Source organism: Apteryx rowi, unplaced genomic scaffold (assembly GCF_003343035.1).
Source record: "Apteryx rowi isolate R43461 unplaced genomic scaffold, aptRow1 scaffold_677, whole genome shotgun sequence".
Taxonomy (NCBI): domain Eukaryota; kingdom Metazoa; phylum Chordata; class Aves; order Apterygiformes; family Apterygidae; genus Apteryx; species Apteryx rowi.
In genome coordinates, this window is record NW_020450957.1 from 369,530 (window position 1) to 386,444 (window position 16,915).

The window sequence follows — 16,915 nt, forward strand, 5'->3', positions numbered from 1 at the left end:
GCAAAGTTACAGGAGATTGTTTAGCCAGTTTAACAGATTGCTACCATCAAGATGTGAAGGGATGTCTTGTTCTCCTGTCTTTCTCCCCCTTATCCTCCCCACTCCTAGGCATCCACTATTGCTCTTTAGCTTGTGCTGGCTCGTATGCTTGCCAAATCCTTTGATGAGTTGATTCTATTCTATAACCAGACAGAACTATTCACTTCTTTCTTTTTGGTCTGTAATGTTGAATATGCTCACAGAAAAGTCTGGTAAGCGCATGAGCGAGCTAAGAAGACAGAAGGTACAACTAGAAGCAATGAGGTGAAATAAGACTTTCTTCTTTTCAGGATGCAAAACTGGTTAACAGATTCAGCTGTCTTGTGTTATTTCACCACCATGCTTATGCCTTGTAGAGAGTACAAGATTTCTTTAAAAGCATTACACACAAAAGAAAACAAAACACTAAGATTATATCATTGTGTTTCCTAACAAGAACATTCAGCACTGTTGCTTGAGTACACAAAACATACTGTTCTCTGTATAGGCATACGTAACTCACTAAATACAGTAAGAACTGTTGTGCTCAACTCTTTTTGGTTGCACATCTGAAATAGGTACTCTGTCTAGACCTGAGGACAAGTTTAACATTGGTGCATAAATTAGATTCTCTAACTAAACAGTGGAGGTACTATGGTCCAAATCCACAAAAAAATAACTTCAACATTTCAATTCCTAACTCACATGTCTTGGCTCTGGGCCTTGATTCAAGTGCCAGAGCTCAAGGAGAGGCAAATACCTCAAAAAGGCATTCAGCAAGCAGAAGGAGGAACTCCCTAAAATAATCTGCAGGGAATGCTGAAAAGAGAGGCACTTATACCCTTGAAGCTTGAGACCAGAAAGAGAGAAGATGACATAAGTCCAGTAACTAGAGCTTTTATCCAGGAAAGAAGAAATGTAGTCCCTTTTACAAAGATTAAGCATTTTTGCCACTAGCTATTTATTATGAAATGAAGAATACAACTGAAAACTCAAGACTTAGTATATTCTGAGAAATTAAAGGGCAAGAGGGAAATTCATGCAAATTGGCTTAAGACTTGGATATTTATAGGTTTCATGTCATTTTGCAGTTTATGGCACAACAACAAAGCTTTACGTTGAAGAGTATATTATGTAAATATAGACATGTACAGTATATATTTATAAGCCCACTGTTGGTAACACAAGGATAATGAAACAAAATAAGAACATCTGCTGGAATGTTAAGTGTCTTTCTAATTAAATCCAGTAGTTGAATGAATCAATTCATTACCAGCAAGCCTGGTTTATTATCACATTAATACAGCTGGTTAATATTATGAGGAGATTAGTAGAACTTGAAACTACCCTAAAACAAAAATGAATGCAACAAAAGATCGACAGGCAAATAAATGAGTCTAAACAATGAGCAAAAGACTGAGGTTTTACACATGAAAAGAACAAAGGGGAGAAAAAAAGACAAGAAAACAAAAGACGGGCAGCAAACCTGGCACTCCGTAATAACAGTATAACAGATGCCTACAGAAAAACAGAAAGGCTGAGCATCCTCCCCCCAGTACACACCATTTATAAGGCAGGAATATTTATTTATCAAAATGATTAAAACCCCACATATGTTGCATTAGGGAACCAAGCTGAATTCCTATTGTTAAATCTGCCCAAAACAGTGCCACATTTAAAAATCTCCTGGAAATAAGTAGTTTTAAAGCTTTTTCTAGTAGCACTTCTTGAGCTATAATGGCAAAGAATATCAAGAAATACTGGCTTGACACTTGAAATATACACACAACAGCTTCCCTGTATTGCAGCCTTGGCACTGCAGAATCTATGTATTGGCACAGCTGCATGCTCTAATTTGTGGTCATATTCTTGGAAGAGATTTTATACTGATTACAGGATTTTTCCTTTGTTTTCTAGAGTATGAAAGATGGATGACTAATGACTTGCCAAATAAACCCTATTCAAAAACAAAACTCAGAGTAAAAGATACAAACCCTCCTGTCATCATCCTCACCAACAGTACATGCAAAATATGTTCCTTAGTGAAAGAAGAATCAATATACGTAAGTTTCCTCAATCTCTATATTAAAACACTCAAGTGCTTCTATTAGTTTGAATTATCATTCACTCTGTGTTCATGAGGAATTATTTAGCTATTACTTCTGCTCGTTAACACACTATCAATGATAAATGGGAATTAGTTAAAAAGTCCATGTGCTCTAGGAGACAACATATACTGTAGCTTCCCCGAGATCAATCAGTCTTAACCCTCTGCAGTTTTTCATTGAATGCAAATGAGCACTTCAAAAGCATACTTAATCCTACAGCTAAACCTTTTCAGTTTTACAGAAATTGTACATATTCTGTAGCATCTACTATCTGGGAATATGAGAATTTCATTCCATCAAAATGACAATTTTAAGAAAACCTGTAAGTTACCAAATCCTAATATCTCAGGATAGTTTCTTTCTATAGAGCAGGTGTCTGCTGGGAGCTGGAGCTAACAGAAGTACAACTGTGCTTAATAGCCATATTTAACAGGGCTGCTCTGTCGGGAAGCTTAGGATGTTGCAGTTTCATTAGCATTAACAAGTGTTGCTATGGGTACCAGAGTACAGGCATCAGAATACAAGTGAATAGAAGTAGTGGGAAACTGATTAGAAGTGTGAAGTGTTGGAAGTTAATAAAACAAAACCAATGTGCTTGCCAATAAGATCATGCTTAAATAATAAATTACATTATTGCTTATTTCACCGATAGGTACGCGCCACTGCTTGTCATCTTTTTGCATAAACCAAAAAAGACAAAACTCTACATGAATAAAAATAAACACTAGAGCAACAACACTGCTCTCACATTGAGAGGGACACACACATACACACACACACACAGAGGAAACTGACCCTAGTATGTATTCATAACAACATTTAAGCGCTGATGATAATATGCAACTTATAAATATTTAACGTTCCACAAACAAGTTCTGTGCAAGCTCAGAGACCCGTAATACCTCACGTTTGGATAAACAGCATGGACTAACATCAGTGTAACTAAATGTGGGGTTGGATCTCGTGGTCCCAAACATAAAACAATATTAATCTCAGTAATTAAAGATGAAATTTTGGATGATTTTATTATATTCTTTAGAGTTACTCTGATTTCTTATCACTGTAGTTAAGCAAAATTAGTACCATTTCTGTTTATGCACCTAAAGGATGAAATGGTAGCATCTCAGGAATGTCTATGCTGGAAAAGTGTCATACTCAAAATACAAAGCCAATTCCTACTCTGAGTAAAATTAGGAAAAAATGTCTTACCCTAATAGTTGGAATTAAAAAATGTGCAACAACAGTAATACCCACAAGTGACAATCCACATGATAATTAGTAACAGGACTTCTGCTTTACTGTTTCATTAAACAGAAAAAGCTGTATTTTGGACTCTACTTACAGCAGGTACTTCCTTTATTTCAGCAACATCTTCAGAATATTCCCCCAAGTCTTAGTACATCCACTCCTTTTGCCAGTAAAATTTTTTTTTACCAATTTCTTTGAAGGTGCCTTAGGATTTACCCATGTTGCTTCTCTCACCTACAGGCACCTCTAGGCTGACAGGGCAGGGCATGCTCACCCTTTGTGAGCTGCACTGTGAAGGGTACACGCAGGTTTTCATTACTAAAACTCTAGAACACATTTCAGCCCTCTTCCACACTTACTGCTCTAGCTTTGTTTCTAATCCCACTCGGCCTGCTGCCTCTTCGCTCCTCTAGCACGCCCTAGCAGAGTCTTCCTCCTCTGCAGCCATGACACTCTCAGCACGCAAATCTCCTCATTGGTGTGATAGGAATCAAGAAACCAAGTTCAGGTTAAATACCTTATGCACCTTTGCATAAAACTTAACCCTCATGTCCTTCTCCTCCTCCCTCTGTTCCCTGCCCTCCACTCAACACTACTGCAGGACAGACCTGTCATATGTATGAGCCAGAGAACCAGCTTGCAGTCTCCCTTCATTCTCCAGCTCCCTCCTTCCACGAGCACTTGCTTAAGCACTCCCCAAAGCTTTTCCTTTCCTCAATTTTTCCTTGCAATCTTAGTGGTTAGTTCTACACCTACTTATGCAAACCATTTTACTCGTGAACAATCTCATTCAGTTCAATGGGCTATTTGACTTAAATTATTCACCTCAGTGAGTTTGCAAGATGAGAACTGTAGTTCATAAATACCTGGAGACTGTCTTAAATAACATCTGTAAAGAACTACATCAGTCTCCACCATTTTTTTAATAGAAAAGCAGCAAAGCAAATCAAGATGACTCTGCAATGATGCCCAATACTCACTGGTCTTCCTGACATTTTCTCTGTAATTAAATATTTAATTTTAAAAATAGGGATCTATGAATCAATCAGGCTTGTGTAAATTCTTATACTGACTTCAAGGGGCAGCCAGAATAATAGGACATGTCAACCAAAAAGGTATTTTTGAAGTAAATCATATTTGATCTTTTATTGTTTAGTATGATCATGTGACTTGGTAGACACGGAGAGTTGAGATCCACGTTATCTCCCTAAAATCAGGGCGAAAAAAACCAATGATTAAAACTTACCCTACTATCCTGGAAGATTACCAAGGTAATTATGTAGCCTGAAACTCAGAATATTTAGTTCAACAGGAGGATTTGGAAGGGAAGGAAAAAAAGTGTTCATTTCAGTTCCTGTTCTGTACTTATCATCCATATCTAATTAATCAAAATTAGCAGGTTTTCTTCTGCTTAACTTGCTATTTAATATGCAAGCATATCGAAGGTATCATAACAAAGAATAAACAATGCTGTTTTAAGATTAGGGTATAAAGGTTAGAAATCAGCTATTTTCACATGAAAAGTAACTTCTTTAAAGGAGAACACAATTTTGTGCTAAGTGGTTCAACACTGTCCCTTTCAGTCCTTTAAAAATAAGCACTAGAAAGTGTCAGAAGTGAAGATCTGTATATGGATTTAATACTTGTGCATTTTACCCACTAACTTTGTTCCATTGATTTCCCTGCAAATACCAACAAGCTTGAAATTAGGCGTGTCTTAGTTTCCATTTACTGTAATTGTGACCTTAGTTCTTCCAAAAAGAAGGGGTCTTAACAGTAGAATTAATAAGGATAATAATACTCTTTCATTGCCACAATTTATTTTTGCAGTGCCTTTAATGACTATAAAAAGCTTAGTATCTTTTATGCCAGCATTGCTATGCAAAAAGTATTAATTATGTTTACCCTCTACTTCTCATTATCATTATTTAGTGGAGAACAATAATCCTTCATTACAAGGATTTTCCTTATCTTTTCTCTTGTCACCTTTCATACTCCTCCAGCAGGATTCAATTCCCAAGCACATGTAGATCATGCATAGATTCAAATTTTTTCCTCTTGATGTTAAAAGGGTTTCCTAGTGCTGTTTTTTAAAGTACTGTTTTATATTGAGAAGATAAAGGAAAGGCTGTGTGATATTCCTTAAAAATCTAAAGCCTACTTTTGACATTCCTATGAGGCACCCCCACAAAATTATGATAGGAATGTTTACTGTGCTCCTGACTAAAGTGTTTGCATTGCAGGCTTTCTAACTCTTTTCCACTGGTTTACATTCCTGGAAAAATGCAATTAGTTGAGAAAAGTAAGCAAAAAATGTGAAATTTTCATTTTAAATGTCAGTTTAATTTTTCTAATACTAAGAGAAATTAGTTCTAATCTCAAAGTGTCTTCTGAGAAAACCCATTTTTGGAATTCTTGATGTATGTGCGTTTCATACTGACAGAACAGGTTGTCGTCTCTCAGGTGTTCTGATAGAGCTTCCTGATATTCAGAAGGCCTTCAAGGCTGAATTGTTTAACTGAATTTTGTATTTAATGAAGGATCAGTATAAGGAAGAGACACAGTGGTGTTGGAAGCTCTGTGGTCTGTTGCTGCATTCTCAGTGAACTGGAGCTTTTCCAGATGGAGAGTAGCAGAAGCTGTTTGTACCTTTAGATACAAACCTCCAAAAATTGGTATTCAAACTGGATAAAATAACGGCTGGAAAGGACAGTTCATTATAATGTGCAGTGATGTGGATCAATACAGTTAAGCATAATTGAAATTTTAGCTCAGGAAAACAAAGCTTTGATTGTATTTCAACTAATCCACTACTTATATTTTTTATAAACTTTTTAAAATTGATTTCAGAATAAAGTATTTTCAAATCAGAGCTCAAATATTAATGTTTTGCAGATCTAAGGGACATCTCCCAGAAGGCTATATTAAATTTCTGCGGACATATTCTGACTTCATCACAGACTTTGAAATAAATATTTTTGTGACATAGTAATTTTTATCTCTCTTACAAATTTTTATCTCTCTCATAAATTCATTAAACATATGATACAGATGTTGACTTCTTAAGTATGATATCCACTTATTAACTATTACTGCAAATAAAGCTCTTGGATTGAATGGTAAAATAATTAAAGTTAATTTCCTCCAGAAACAGCATTGTATTATGTTGGAATTAGTGATACAAGTTGTTTATATTTTTCAGGCAACATTTTGCTAACTGTATAAATACATGCAGGCTCCTCAACATTGAATTAGCCCAGTAATAATACAGGCTGCATGTTTTCATCCCATATAAGACAAAATCAAATTAAAGCCTTAAGCAGGATGTTTTCTGTTACATACTATTCTTCAGAGAAAAAAACCCTATCTCATTTATTTATGCATTACTGAGTCATAATAAAATTCAGTGCTGGCACACTGGTCAAGATAAATGCTAGCAAAATGCTCCAGTGACAGCAATATCACTTATTACTGCAAGCAATTGTTTCATGACTATTGCTGTTTTTGTATTAGGAGTTTTACGCACTCCCACTTAGGGATTGCCGGGGTGATGCTGACCTTGGGCACACACCATGAGCTCTGGCAGTGGTGCCGGACAGCAGAAGGCTGTGCCACGCTGCCTTATTCCACTCCCCAGCCCTTTCCCTCCTCTTGCATCCCTCAGAGCATATTTGATCCATACAGGAGTCCTGAAGACCCTGATTACCCGCCAGCTGTTTCATGCACAGGTTTATTTTTAGACAGCAGTTTTGGTGCATTCGAACTAGATTCCTGAGGAAGGAAACTAGACAGTGTTATGCTCTGGATGTTTGCTACATGCAGACATAATGGGTCTACAACAACAGTCTTTCTTTCAGACAGTTTTGAACCACCTGCATGTTGAGGCTGCTTGGTGTCGGATGCCTGACTACACGTAATCCAAGTGAAAACCCCAAACCACATAATATAGCTGCAGGGACTGCAGCACCAAGTGTTTTTATCTGCTGTGCCATTCCTACTGCACCAAATTATTTGTTAATGTAGGAAGCACAACACCATACCAGGTTGTGCGGCTGAAACAGATGGTATATCCAGTTATAAAGCTTCTATACCAGACAGGTAAGAGGAGGTTTTTAACCTGCTACTACTACACAGGGAAAGAAAGAACTATTCCTCAGGGACCAAACTGTTGAGGAGGAATGGGAGAATGACATCTAAATGAGCAAGAAACAAACAAAAACAGCTGGGCCATTTGAGAGAAAGTGTATGAAAAAGGAATCTTAAAAAAAAAAAGGGCGGGGGGGGAAGGAACAAAGCCATCACAGTTAGCAATAAGTTATCATAACAGCACACCAATACAGAAGTTGCCTGTATTCAAAGAGTCTCTGAAATAAATAGGATCTCTACCAGTTTTAGTTATGGCCAAACCACTTACACTGCATGGACATGCATGTTTGTTCTGCACAGTGTAGTTTTAGAAGTCCATTTTGTGAAACAAAACCATTGATCACTGTCTATAATTCACAAAAATCAGAGAAAAATAAAACAAATAGAGAAGAAAAATACCGATTCAGAAGAGATGGCCAAGTGCAACTGCGAGTCAAAAAAGTCAAAAGGGAAAAGCTCAAGAAATCCAGTCAAAATGGATGGCATCTATCTGAGAGTTCTGGAGTCATTAAATCAGTGACAAAACATCTACAGTAATATCTCGTTTACAGGTCTACTGTACCAAAACACCTGAACAGAGGGGCAAACAGGCAGTGAAGACTGAGACAGGGAATTACCTACTGGGAAACTATGCCTTCATATCAATGACCAGACATAAGATTTGCAACTATAACATATCCTGTAATTCTAAAATATGGATAGTTTGACAGTTACTTCTATACACTGATGATCTAAAATCCTTTATATTAGAGAATAAGCTCAAGCAAAACACATTGTCCTTTTCATTTACTTCAAAATTGCAATTCTGCTGCCATAATATGTAAAATTATTAAAGACTTCAATGCAGCATTTTCCTAGCTCCATGACAAAATCAAAATATCAAATATGGGTGTTATTTGTGTTTGAATTAGTTTGAGCACTTAAATTTGTGCAGTAAAAAAATGTTATCCCTTATACTTCAGGGCACAAATTAATCACCAAGTAGTGCAGAGAAGTCCCCTAGCATGAGCAATATTGCATAAACAGCCACACGCATTAAGTTTGTATTCTTATGTAGCATCTGTTATGGCTTATATTCTTATTGAGGAAAACTTCTTGCACATCCCCCCAAAATACCCAACCCTAATCCTTAGCAGTTTGGCATCTTGCAAGAATTTGCACATTATGATACAGACTAACCAGTACAGTTCCAGTCTGGTTATGCAATTTTAACAGTACTGACCAATATATTATTTAATTCACCAATCATCAAGCTATAGGGCACTAGATTTTTCATTTCAAGGTGTCTGTAATTAATTAGTGATGGCTTGAGACAACAATTATGCAAAGAACCTGCACCTTCACATATTCATTCCACTGACTTCAGTGAGATACTGGTCAGGATTACGGGCCCAACTTTTAACAAGCATGTGCTTGCTTTAAAGTTGCTGAAAACATACCTCATTTTTTTCCCTCTAGTTCTTCAATACTGTGGTCTTTCCCACATTGTGCAGAGCTTTTATTCGTGTGCTCACATGACATTTAAAGCTATCTTAAAAGGTTCACAAAAAGGTCTTCAAATGCTTTCAGGCTTTTCTCCTGGCTTCAGCTTGTTGGGAGTTCATGGATAAGAATATGAAGCAGAAGCCTCAGAGACAGTCTGAGAGTGATTGTAATTTTCGGAATAAGAACACAGATATGAAGTTCTGCCAGCAGGGCCTGCAAGGCAGGACATGGTGGAAGGAAGCACACAGGACTGAGAAAGGTTATGAAGGTTGTTTGGACAGACAAATCAAGAATTTCACCTATGCTGAAACTGAAATATTTAAAGCTTGTTATTTCATAATATTTAAGTCCTTCTCCTTTCCTGCTGTCTGCCCTCATCACAACCCTATCCCATTGTAACCTTTGCATCCCTTTGTCATGCAAGCAGGTCAAAGAAGGAGAATTCTGTACCCCTCTCTATCTGAAAGGCACATCCTTATGGCAGACATCAGAGGCTACATAGACTTACAATTATGGTGCTCTTCAAGAAAACAAGGATGTTCCCCAGTTAAAAAAAAAAAAAAAAGTATTCAGAGAACAAGGTGTTTCAATGGGCATAGCAGACTATACTGGCATCTGTGTTACACTTAGAACATTCAAAAAAAAACTTGTGGAAGTGTGGGCTGGAGTGGTACTACATCTATATAAAGCATTTCCACATCTTTTACTAAGGGGAAAGATTCCTCCCTGGATAATAAAGAATTTTAAATCTCCTTATTCATTCAGGTAATGACAAATTCTTTTCAGGTAAGAAGCAGGTAGTTGCTAATATTGATACAGTTTAAAGGACTTCATCAGTCGGCAGAGCGATGAACCACCACTCATTGTTGCTCAGCAACTACTCCAAGGCTGGCAACAGGAAGCCTGAACAGAGGAGATTTAGAACAACTTAAAGGCTTTAATATGCAAACAAGTTATCATATTTAAGCTGCTCTTTGGTCCATGTGGGCATGCTTACCAGATAGCTTGAAGCAGCTTACTTCTCCAAGAGCTCTAGTCAGTATAGAGAGGCTGATACATGGTAGTTTGTTTATGTATCAAAGCTTTTATATGCTACTGAGAAAGTAAGAATTTGGCTTGGATTACTGGAATTAAATGCAGCTGTATGTCTACTAGTAGATAGTTAAAGGAACTATATCTAACAAAGATAAAAGCCTTCCATTTTCTTTTTTTAAACTATGAAAGTTTTCTGAATTCAGAGAAAACCAAACAGCAAGACTTTAAGTGGTACTGTTAGACAATACAACATAGTCTATGTCTAGTGCTAATGGGAGTTATATATTCAGGCTGAGGTGTTTCATGCCTTTTGTTTTAGGCAAACATATCTTCAGATGAAATTCAGTGCACATGTATAATACAATTATCTGTTAAATTATGGCAGGATCACAGGCAGTGTAGATCTGTATTACCAAGCAATACAATTATTTATTTTATTAGTCCATTATTATCCATTTACTGAAACACTTAAGTTTCACATATGTTCTCCTGTCATCAGTTCATTTTTTTTAAGAAACCTAAATCTAAAAGTTCTAAAATCTTACTGTAATAGTTACTTAAAGGATTTTACCTTTTTACTATTCAAACAGAAAAAGTTATTTTACCAATCATAACTAAAATAATTTCCAGTCCTCCATACGGTCTATGTGCTTGTCAGGTAACCATTTAAAATGACTAACAGAGTACATTTTTAATTAGAAATCATAACAAATGCTCTTAAAATATTTTTATACAATATTGTTTTAGAAGATTCATTTCTGTAATCACATTAAAATGAACTGTATTGTACTTACAGAATTAAACACTGAATCTATAATCCAGGTATAACTGCTGGTTGTTGCTGTTCATAATGATTAACCTGTGTCATACCAACATCCTTTAAGGAGCTCATAATGCCTACCAGTAGAAGGAATCTCTTTTCCCCTCTCTCCAAAATACATGGCACTGTGGAAGCCCCAGGTCTGGAAATCCTGAACTGAATCCATAGTTTTAGCCCAAGAAAGAGATAATCAATAGTACTCTGCATGTTTAGAAGCCCTTTGTGGGGGAACAAATGAGGATGCAAACAAGTGTAAGACCATTTGGAATGTGGCTGGGTTTTAAAATTCCATTTTAAAACCTTAAAACAGCAGGAAGGATACCAAACTGTAAAACCATCAAATGGAAACAGTGATGTTGGTGGGCTGGGTCACCTCCCATCAGGCTAATGTGCAAAGATCTCTCATGAAGAAATGGACAAGAAGTGACTGCTATATGTGGGGGGTAATGGCTGCTCCAGCTCTTTGCTGGAGTTTTCACCCATGACAGCAAGTGACGACCAGCCCCCTACTCACACACACATACACTGTGGGTGTTTGAAGAAGAAGGAGGTAACCCACATATTCAGAGGCTGATTTGGACAGGATGGGTGCCAGCTGCATGTAAGCAGGCTGCCAGTTGGTATGTTTCTCTAACTGAGCCCTGCACCTCACCACTGCAGTCTACCCTACCTTCTTATGAGAACCTTTTCTGAACTATTTTTTTCTGTGTAATTTGCTCTTTATCCTATGTGTGAGTGCTGCAAGGTCTAAGCGCCAGCACCTGGGGAAGAGGTCACAAGTCATAGGGCCGGCAGGTCTAGGTACCAGCAACTGGAGAGACCAGGGTGTGTTTATATTTTCCTAGTGAATTTAATCCTGTATGCATGTGTGTGCACGTGTAATTTGCTAGCAAAGTTCAAGTTGGACTAGCCAGTGAGCAGAAGAAGATTTGTATCTGGAAAGATCCACGGTCTGAGCCAGTGGCTGGTAAGTGGCCTAGGGTCCAGGCACGTATATTAAACAGACTTAGAGATATGCTAATATTCATGGGATACGTGACTGTGGGGGTACTAGTGAGACAAGCGTGAGTGCATGTATCTATTTTGCTAGAGAACATGAAGCTGGATTAGCTGGCGAGTAGGAGGCAACCTGTATACTGTATAAGAGGGCCTAGTGTCTGGGCATAGATATCAGATGAGCTTAGAGGCCATTGTGATATTAAAGGGATCTATGCATGTGGGTGTGCTTCTGAATCTAGACAGTGAGACTGTGTGTTTTCACTAGTGAGCTTCAATCCTGATCAGCCGGAGAGGAGAAACAGGACCAGTCTGTGTGGCCAGCTGTGTTAGTGTCCTCTGTGTGTGCGTATGTGCCTCCTGAGTATGCACTCATCCTCCCTACCGGCCGGACCTGCAAATGGGGACAGCAGCAGCTGCCTCTACCTGGGAGGTATGTTAAGGGAGCCAGGCTCTGGGTACTGGGGATTCCTTCTTCCCAGCAGCTGAGAGGCCCAGCTAGGTGCACTGCAGTACCACACCTTCGAACATAGCTTGGAGTAGTAAATGTGAAGGAACTGTCATTATAATGCTATAGTCAGAAGTTATCAATAACCTAGGGACATAAGTCAAAAGGAGAAGGGAAACACTTGTCCACTTTCTTTGTCACTTCTCAGCTTCCAAAAAAGAAGGGAAGCAGCAATGAGGAGGCCATATCCTCTCTGTGTTTTAGCACACTGTAGCCAAGAAGTGCCCTGCTAACCCTACCCTCAAAATTTTTTGAGTGGATTTTTAGCTACCAACCTCAGTAGGCAGAAGAGCTACAGAGAAACTTCATCTTTCTGAATCTCAATTTGCTCCTTCATAAGAGCAAAAATTGCCATGCTGCTGAGAGTCAGGCACCTTACTTGGTGCTCATACCTTGGTAAGTTTTGCCTCACATTCTTTACTGCTGTTAGGATTCTACCAGGCCTAATGAACTTTAGGAAGAATATGCAGGGACTGTGACGGGAAATCACAGATGCAGAGAGCCAGGAGGGGCTGGCACAGAGATGGTATGGAAAGTGGTGAGAGGGGTTAAGGAGATATACAGGAATTGGAGGTGGCATAGGAGTGTTCTTTTTGTTTTTTTTTAAAGCATGGAGTAGCAGGACTGGAAATGGGATACAAAAGCAGTTTGTGTATGACAGTTAATAAGATAAATGAATGAAGGAACAGCAGTAGGACAGAAGCTGTCAGACCAAAGCAACAGGGTGGACAGCTGAGGCTATAAGCAGGCTGCCAGTCAGCACACCCCTGAGCCCTGCACCTGATCATTGCTGTCTATGCTATCTTATGAAATCCTGTTCTAACTTTTGTGTAATCTCACTCTCTGTCCCATGTGCACAAGTGCTGCAAAGTCTAAGTACCAGCAACCAGAGAGACTGGCATGCAAGAGAGGTCTGGCTGCCAGTAACTGAAGAAGGGACTGCAGGCCATAGGGCTCATAAGTCTGGGTGCCAGCACCGGAGAGACTGGGGTGTGTGTTGAAGGGTCTAAACACCAGCAACTGGAGAGACCATGGCCCATAGGGCTTATAGGTCGAGCTGCCAGCAACCGAAGAGGCTGTACATACAAAATATGTACATGGGGTGTACATGTGAAAGGTCTAAGTGCCAGCAACTGGAGAGACCAGAGTGTATTTACATTTCTGCAGCAAGTTTTAATCTTGTGTCTGTGTGTGCAATTCACAGCTAACATCAAGCTGGACTAAACTGTGAGCAGGAAGAGATCCACATTTGTAAAGAATCAAGGTCTAAGCCAGTGGCTGGGTAAGAGGCCCAAGGTCCAGGCATGGATATTAAACAGTCTTAGAGCCCATGCTGATATTTAAGGGCTCTGTGAATGTGGGGGTGCTTGAGAATCTAGAGAGTAAAGGTGTGTTTTCACTAGTGAACATCAATCCTGATCAGCTGGAGAGGAGAAACAAGACTGGGCAAACGGTATTCTTGTTTATGTGAGTGCTGTTGGTGTTTATGTGGGTGCGATAAAGGCACTGCTCTGCGGTAGTCTTTGTGGTCAACCATTTTAGTCTTGTGCATGCCTCTGTATAAGCGCTCAGCCTTGCTACGGGCCTGACCTGCAAACAGGAACAGCAGCAGCTGCATCCATCAGCTAGGACAGAGAGACCTCCCAGGTCTGACAGTATGCTGGACTGGGCTTCAGTGGCTGGGAAAGAGGACTCCTTGGGTCCCAGCCACTGGATTCGGCAGCTATCATAGAAAGGGAACCCCTCCATAAGAAAGGGAACTTGGAGTTGAGATAAAGAAGTGAGGCTGACAGCATCAGAAGCAAAACAACTTTCACTGAAATATCCTCTAGGTAGTAATGAAAAACATAGATTTTTGCAAGACCAGTCAAACTTGAGTTTTCCACAGTAAAGCTCATTCCCCTAAAAGTGGGACACAAGACAGTTGTGGAAGGAATAAGAATAACATGCCATGCCATGCCATGGTATGCTCTAGGAAGACAGCATTAAAAGGCATTTGAGCACATTAAAACCCTGAGTAGGAAATCATAACTTTTAGACTGTGTCTATGTAGCTATGAAAGACATACTTCTGGAAGAAACCTCATTTTAGAATTCACTGACAGATGCTGTTAAAAAATGCTGGTATGTAGCATAATTAATGTAGACTGCATAACGGGCTGCTGAGAGAACTAATAAGAAAGCCACATAGTCCTGTATTAGAATATAAAAGCACAGGTTTTCCTGTAAATAGGATACAAGTGCAGGCTTTCCTGTAAATAGGAAACAGGAAGTCAGGGGAAAGTGTTATATTTAATTGTTCTATATCCTGTCTCCAAAGAAGTGACACACCTTCTCAGGTGCATGTGCAAGTTGCACAAGAGGTTGCTAGAGTAAATAGCTTTGCAGAAATGAAATTTCTGAAAGAGTTGGGATTTCCTCAAAACCAGAGAAATGAAAAACGTTACGGTAAGGTATTTATTCTTTGCCTACTGACAGATTGATTCATACTACAAGATCTGTTATCTTAAGTGACTGGATTCTAAATTAATAATTTTAGAAAGGATATTTCAATTATTTGCTGGTTTTGTCCTCACCCAAGGGAAGGAGAAAGACTGACTCTGAGCCTAATACAAACATGCTAAAGTCAGTCATGGTTAACATGAGGGACAGTAGTTAAAAGGCTCAATTTATGAATGGCAGAATATCTTGACTCCCAACCAACACGTAGGCAGCGCTCTCATGGAGGCAAGGATAGTTTGGATGCACATGGAAGTCCACAGGCTGGGACAGAAGTTAATTTAGTCTGGCAACAGTAATTGGTCCTATTATTTGGAATTGAAGGAGTCCACTTTCAATAGTGACTTTAACACATTTTGTCATCTAAGGACTCCAAAGGATCTGCCACAAGATGTAAAGTGAGTCTGGGAATCCTGAACAAAGCTATTAAAAGCTCAGTGAGTTTCTGAATTAGTAATAGGAAAATAGTATGTAGTTCAGGTCTCTAAATTCCAATGGAATAAGTTTTTTTCATACCAGTGACAATGTCTTTACAAGACCTATCTGGAAAAACCTCATTGTCTCTTCTTCTCCATAGTCCTACATACAGTGTCGCACAGAAGACTTACACAGACACAAGTATATGACCTTTTTAACAGTTACAGTAACATAGCTCCACCTGTAGATGCAATTATACTAGCATGGAAGTGCTGTAGAAGGGTCTACCTTTCCCTATAAGAAAAGTTTATGTGAACACAGTACAACACATACAAATAAAGTAATAACATTGCTTTAATTACTATCATAATTAAAATACTATTTTATGCTCAGAAACAGCATACATACTAAAGAAATAATACAAAGGTCACTTAAAAGATCACTTACTACCTAAGCTTGACAACTAGAAGTACAGATACAGAATAAATGCACTCTAACAAATGGGTTTGAAGTTGCTTGTTTGCACCTGACTTTTCATTCCATTGTGTCTTTCACACTATAGGTGACCCAACAATTCAGCAAAAACTGGCAGCAATGCTACCAGGGTTTGCATTAGAGGGTAAAAGACAACCTGAACTGAAAAAAAATTGAACTGCTTTCCTCCCTTAAACGTGAAAAAATTAAAACTAAATTTTTTGTTCAGCTTGAATAGAACCATCCCATAAAATTTCTAGTTACCAGATGAGACTGATGATTTGACTGGAAAACATTTGTTTTAAATTGACTTACTCATCATAGAGATGATTTGTGCCTGGCAAGGTCTGCAGAGCAGCATCACATCGTTGGAGGCCGTTCTCACTCTGTTCCCACAGGACCAGAACAAGCTCTTGCTTCCCAACGCTCTGGTTCCTCATGCAAACATCAGTTAAACCTGGGGACTTCTCGCTTTTTACCTGAGGTGAGTTCTAGCTCAACTGCTTCCAGAAAGGCATAGCTGTGTTTTTCTAGGCCTCGCATCAAGGACAGAGAATGAGATGTTCCCACAGTGCCTGACTCTCCCTGTCACCCAGCTATTCCATTTGTGCTCCTCCCTGTACACCATCTGCCTCTCTCTCTGGGTATGAGCACGGGGAGATACAGGTTTACTTGGGAGGTCAGAAAGCCTCCCAGCTCGATGTCTGGCACCACTTACATCTCCAGCACAATGCACTGTGGAAGCTTCCTCCTGTCCCCTCAGTTTCATGTGCCAAACTCAGGGAAAAAAGCTGCTGTATTTTAAGAAAAACAGGAGTGGCATCAGCAGAACCAAAAAAAGCACTTAAACCCTTTCTCCACCTGGAGTCTGGCCTAAACACGTCACTCTCTTCATATAATCAAACGCGTTTGCGAACTACTGCTCTGATCAATTAACAGTCGCAGGCCTGAACCCGCCTAACCTCGCTCGCAGCTGCCTCCGAAGCGGGGCGGCGCTGGCGAGGCCCCGGTGTGAGCGGCTCCCAGGCGCGCAGCGGCCGCCCCCGGCGGGACGCGGCTGCACCGCGCCGCGCGGCCCGCAGGAGCCGCTTCACCCACGCTCCAGCAGCCGGAGCTTCCGCGAGAGGAGCAGCGGCGCCGCCTCGCCCCTCCCCCCCGCTGC

The 16,915-nt window shown here is 39.5% G+C and overlaps 1 protein-coding gene across 3 annotated transcripts in view; it reads right to left on the reverse strand.

Annotated features, from left to right (window-relative positions):
* The window catches only part of ZNF277 (zinc finger protein 277), a 54,293-nt gene extending 37,715 nt beyond the window's left edge, over nt 1–16,578 (reverse strand). The window contains exon 1 of one of the 3 annotated variants that reach the window (XM_026085808.1): nt 16,069–16,578. In XM_026085808.1, coding sequence (XP_025941593.1) covers nt 16,069–16,114 — 46 coding nt within the window. In that variant the 5' untranslated portion in view covers nt 16,115–16,578. The remainder of the gene's footprint in view (nt 1–16,068) is intronic. The other 2 variants (XM_026085810.1, XM_026085809.1) reach the window with 2 other exon arrangements.
* Between the last annotated feature and the right edge of the window lie 337 nt (nt 16,579–16,915).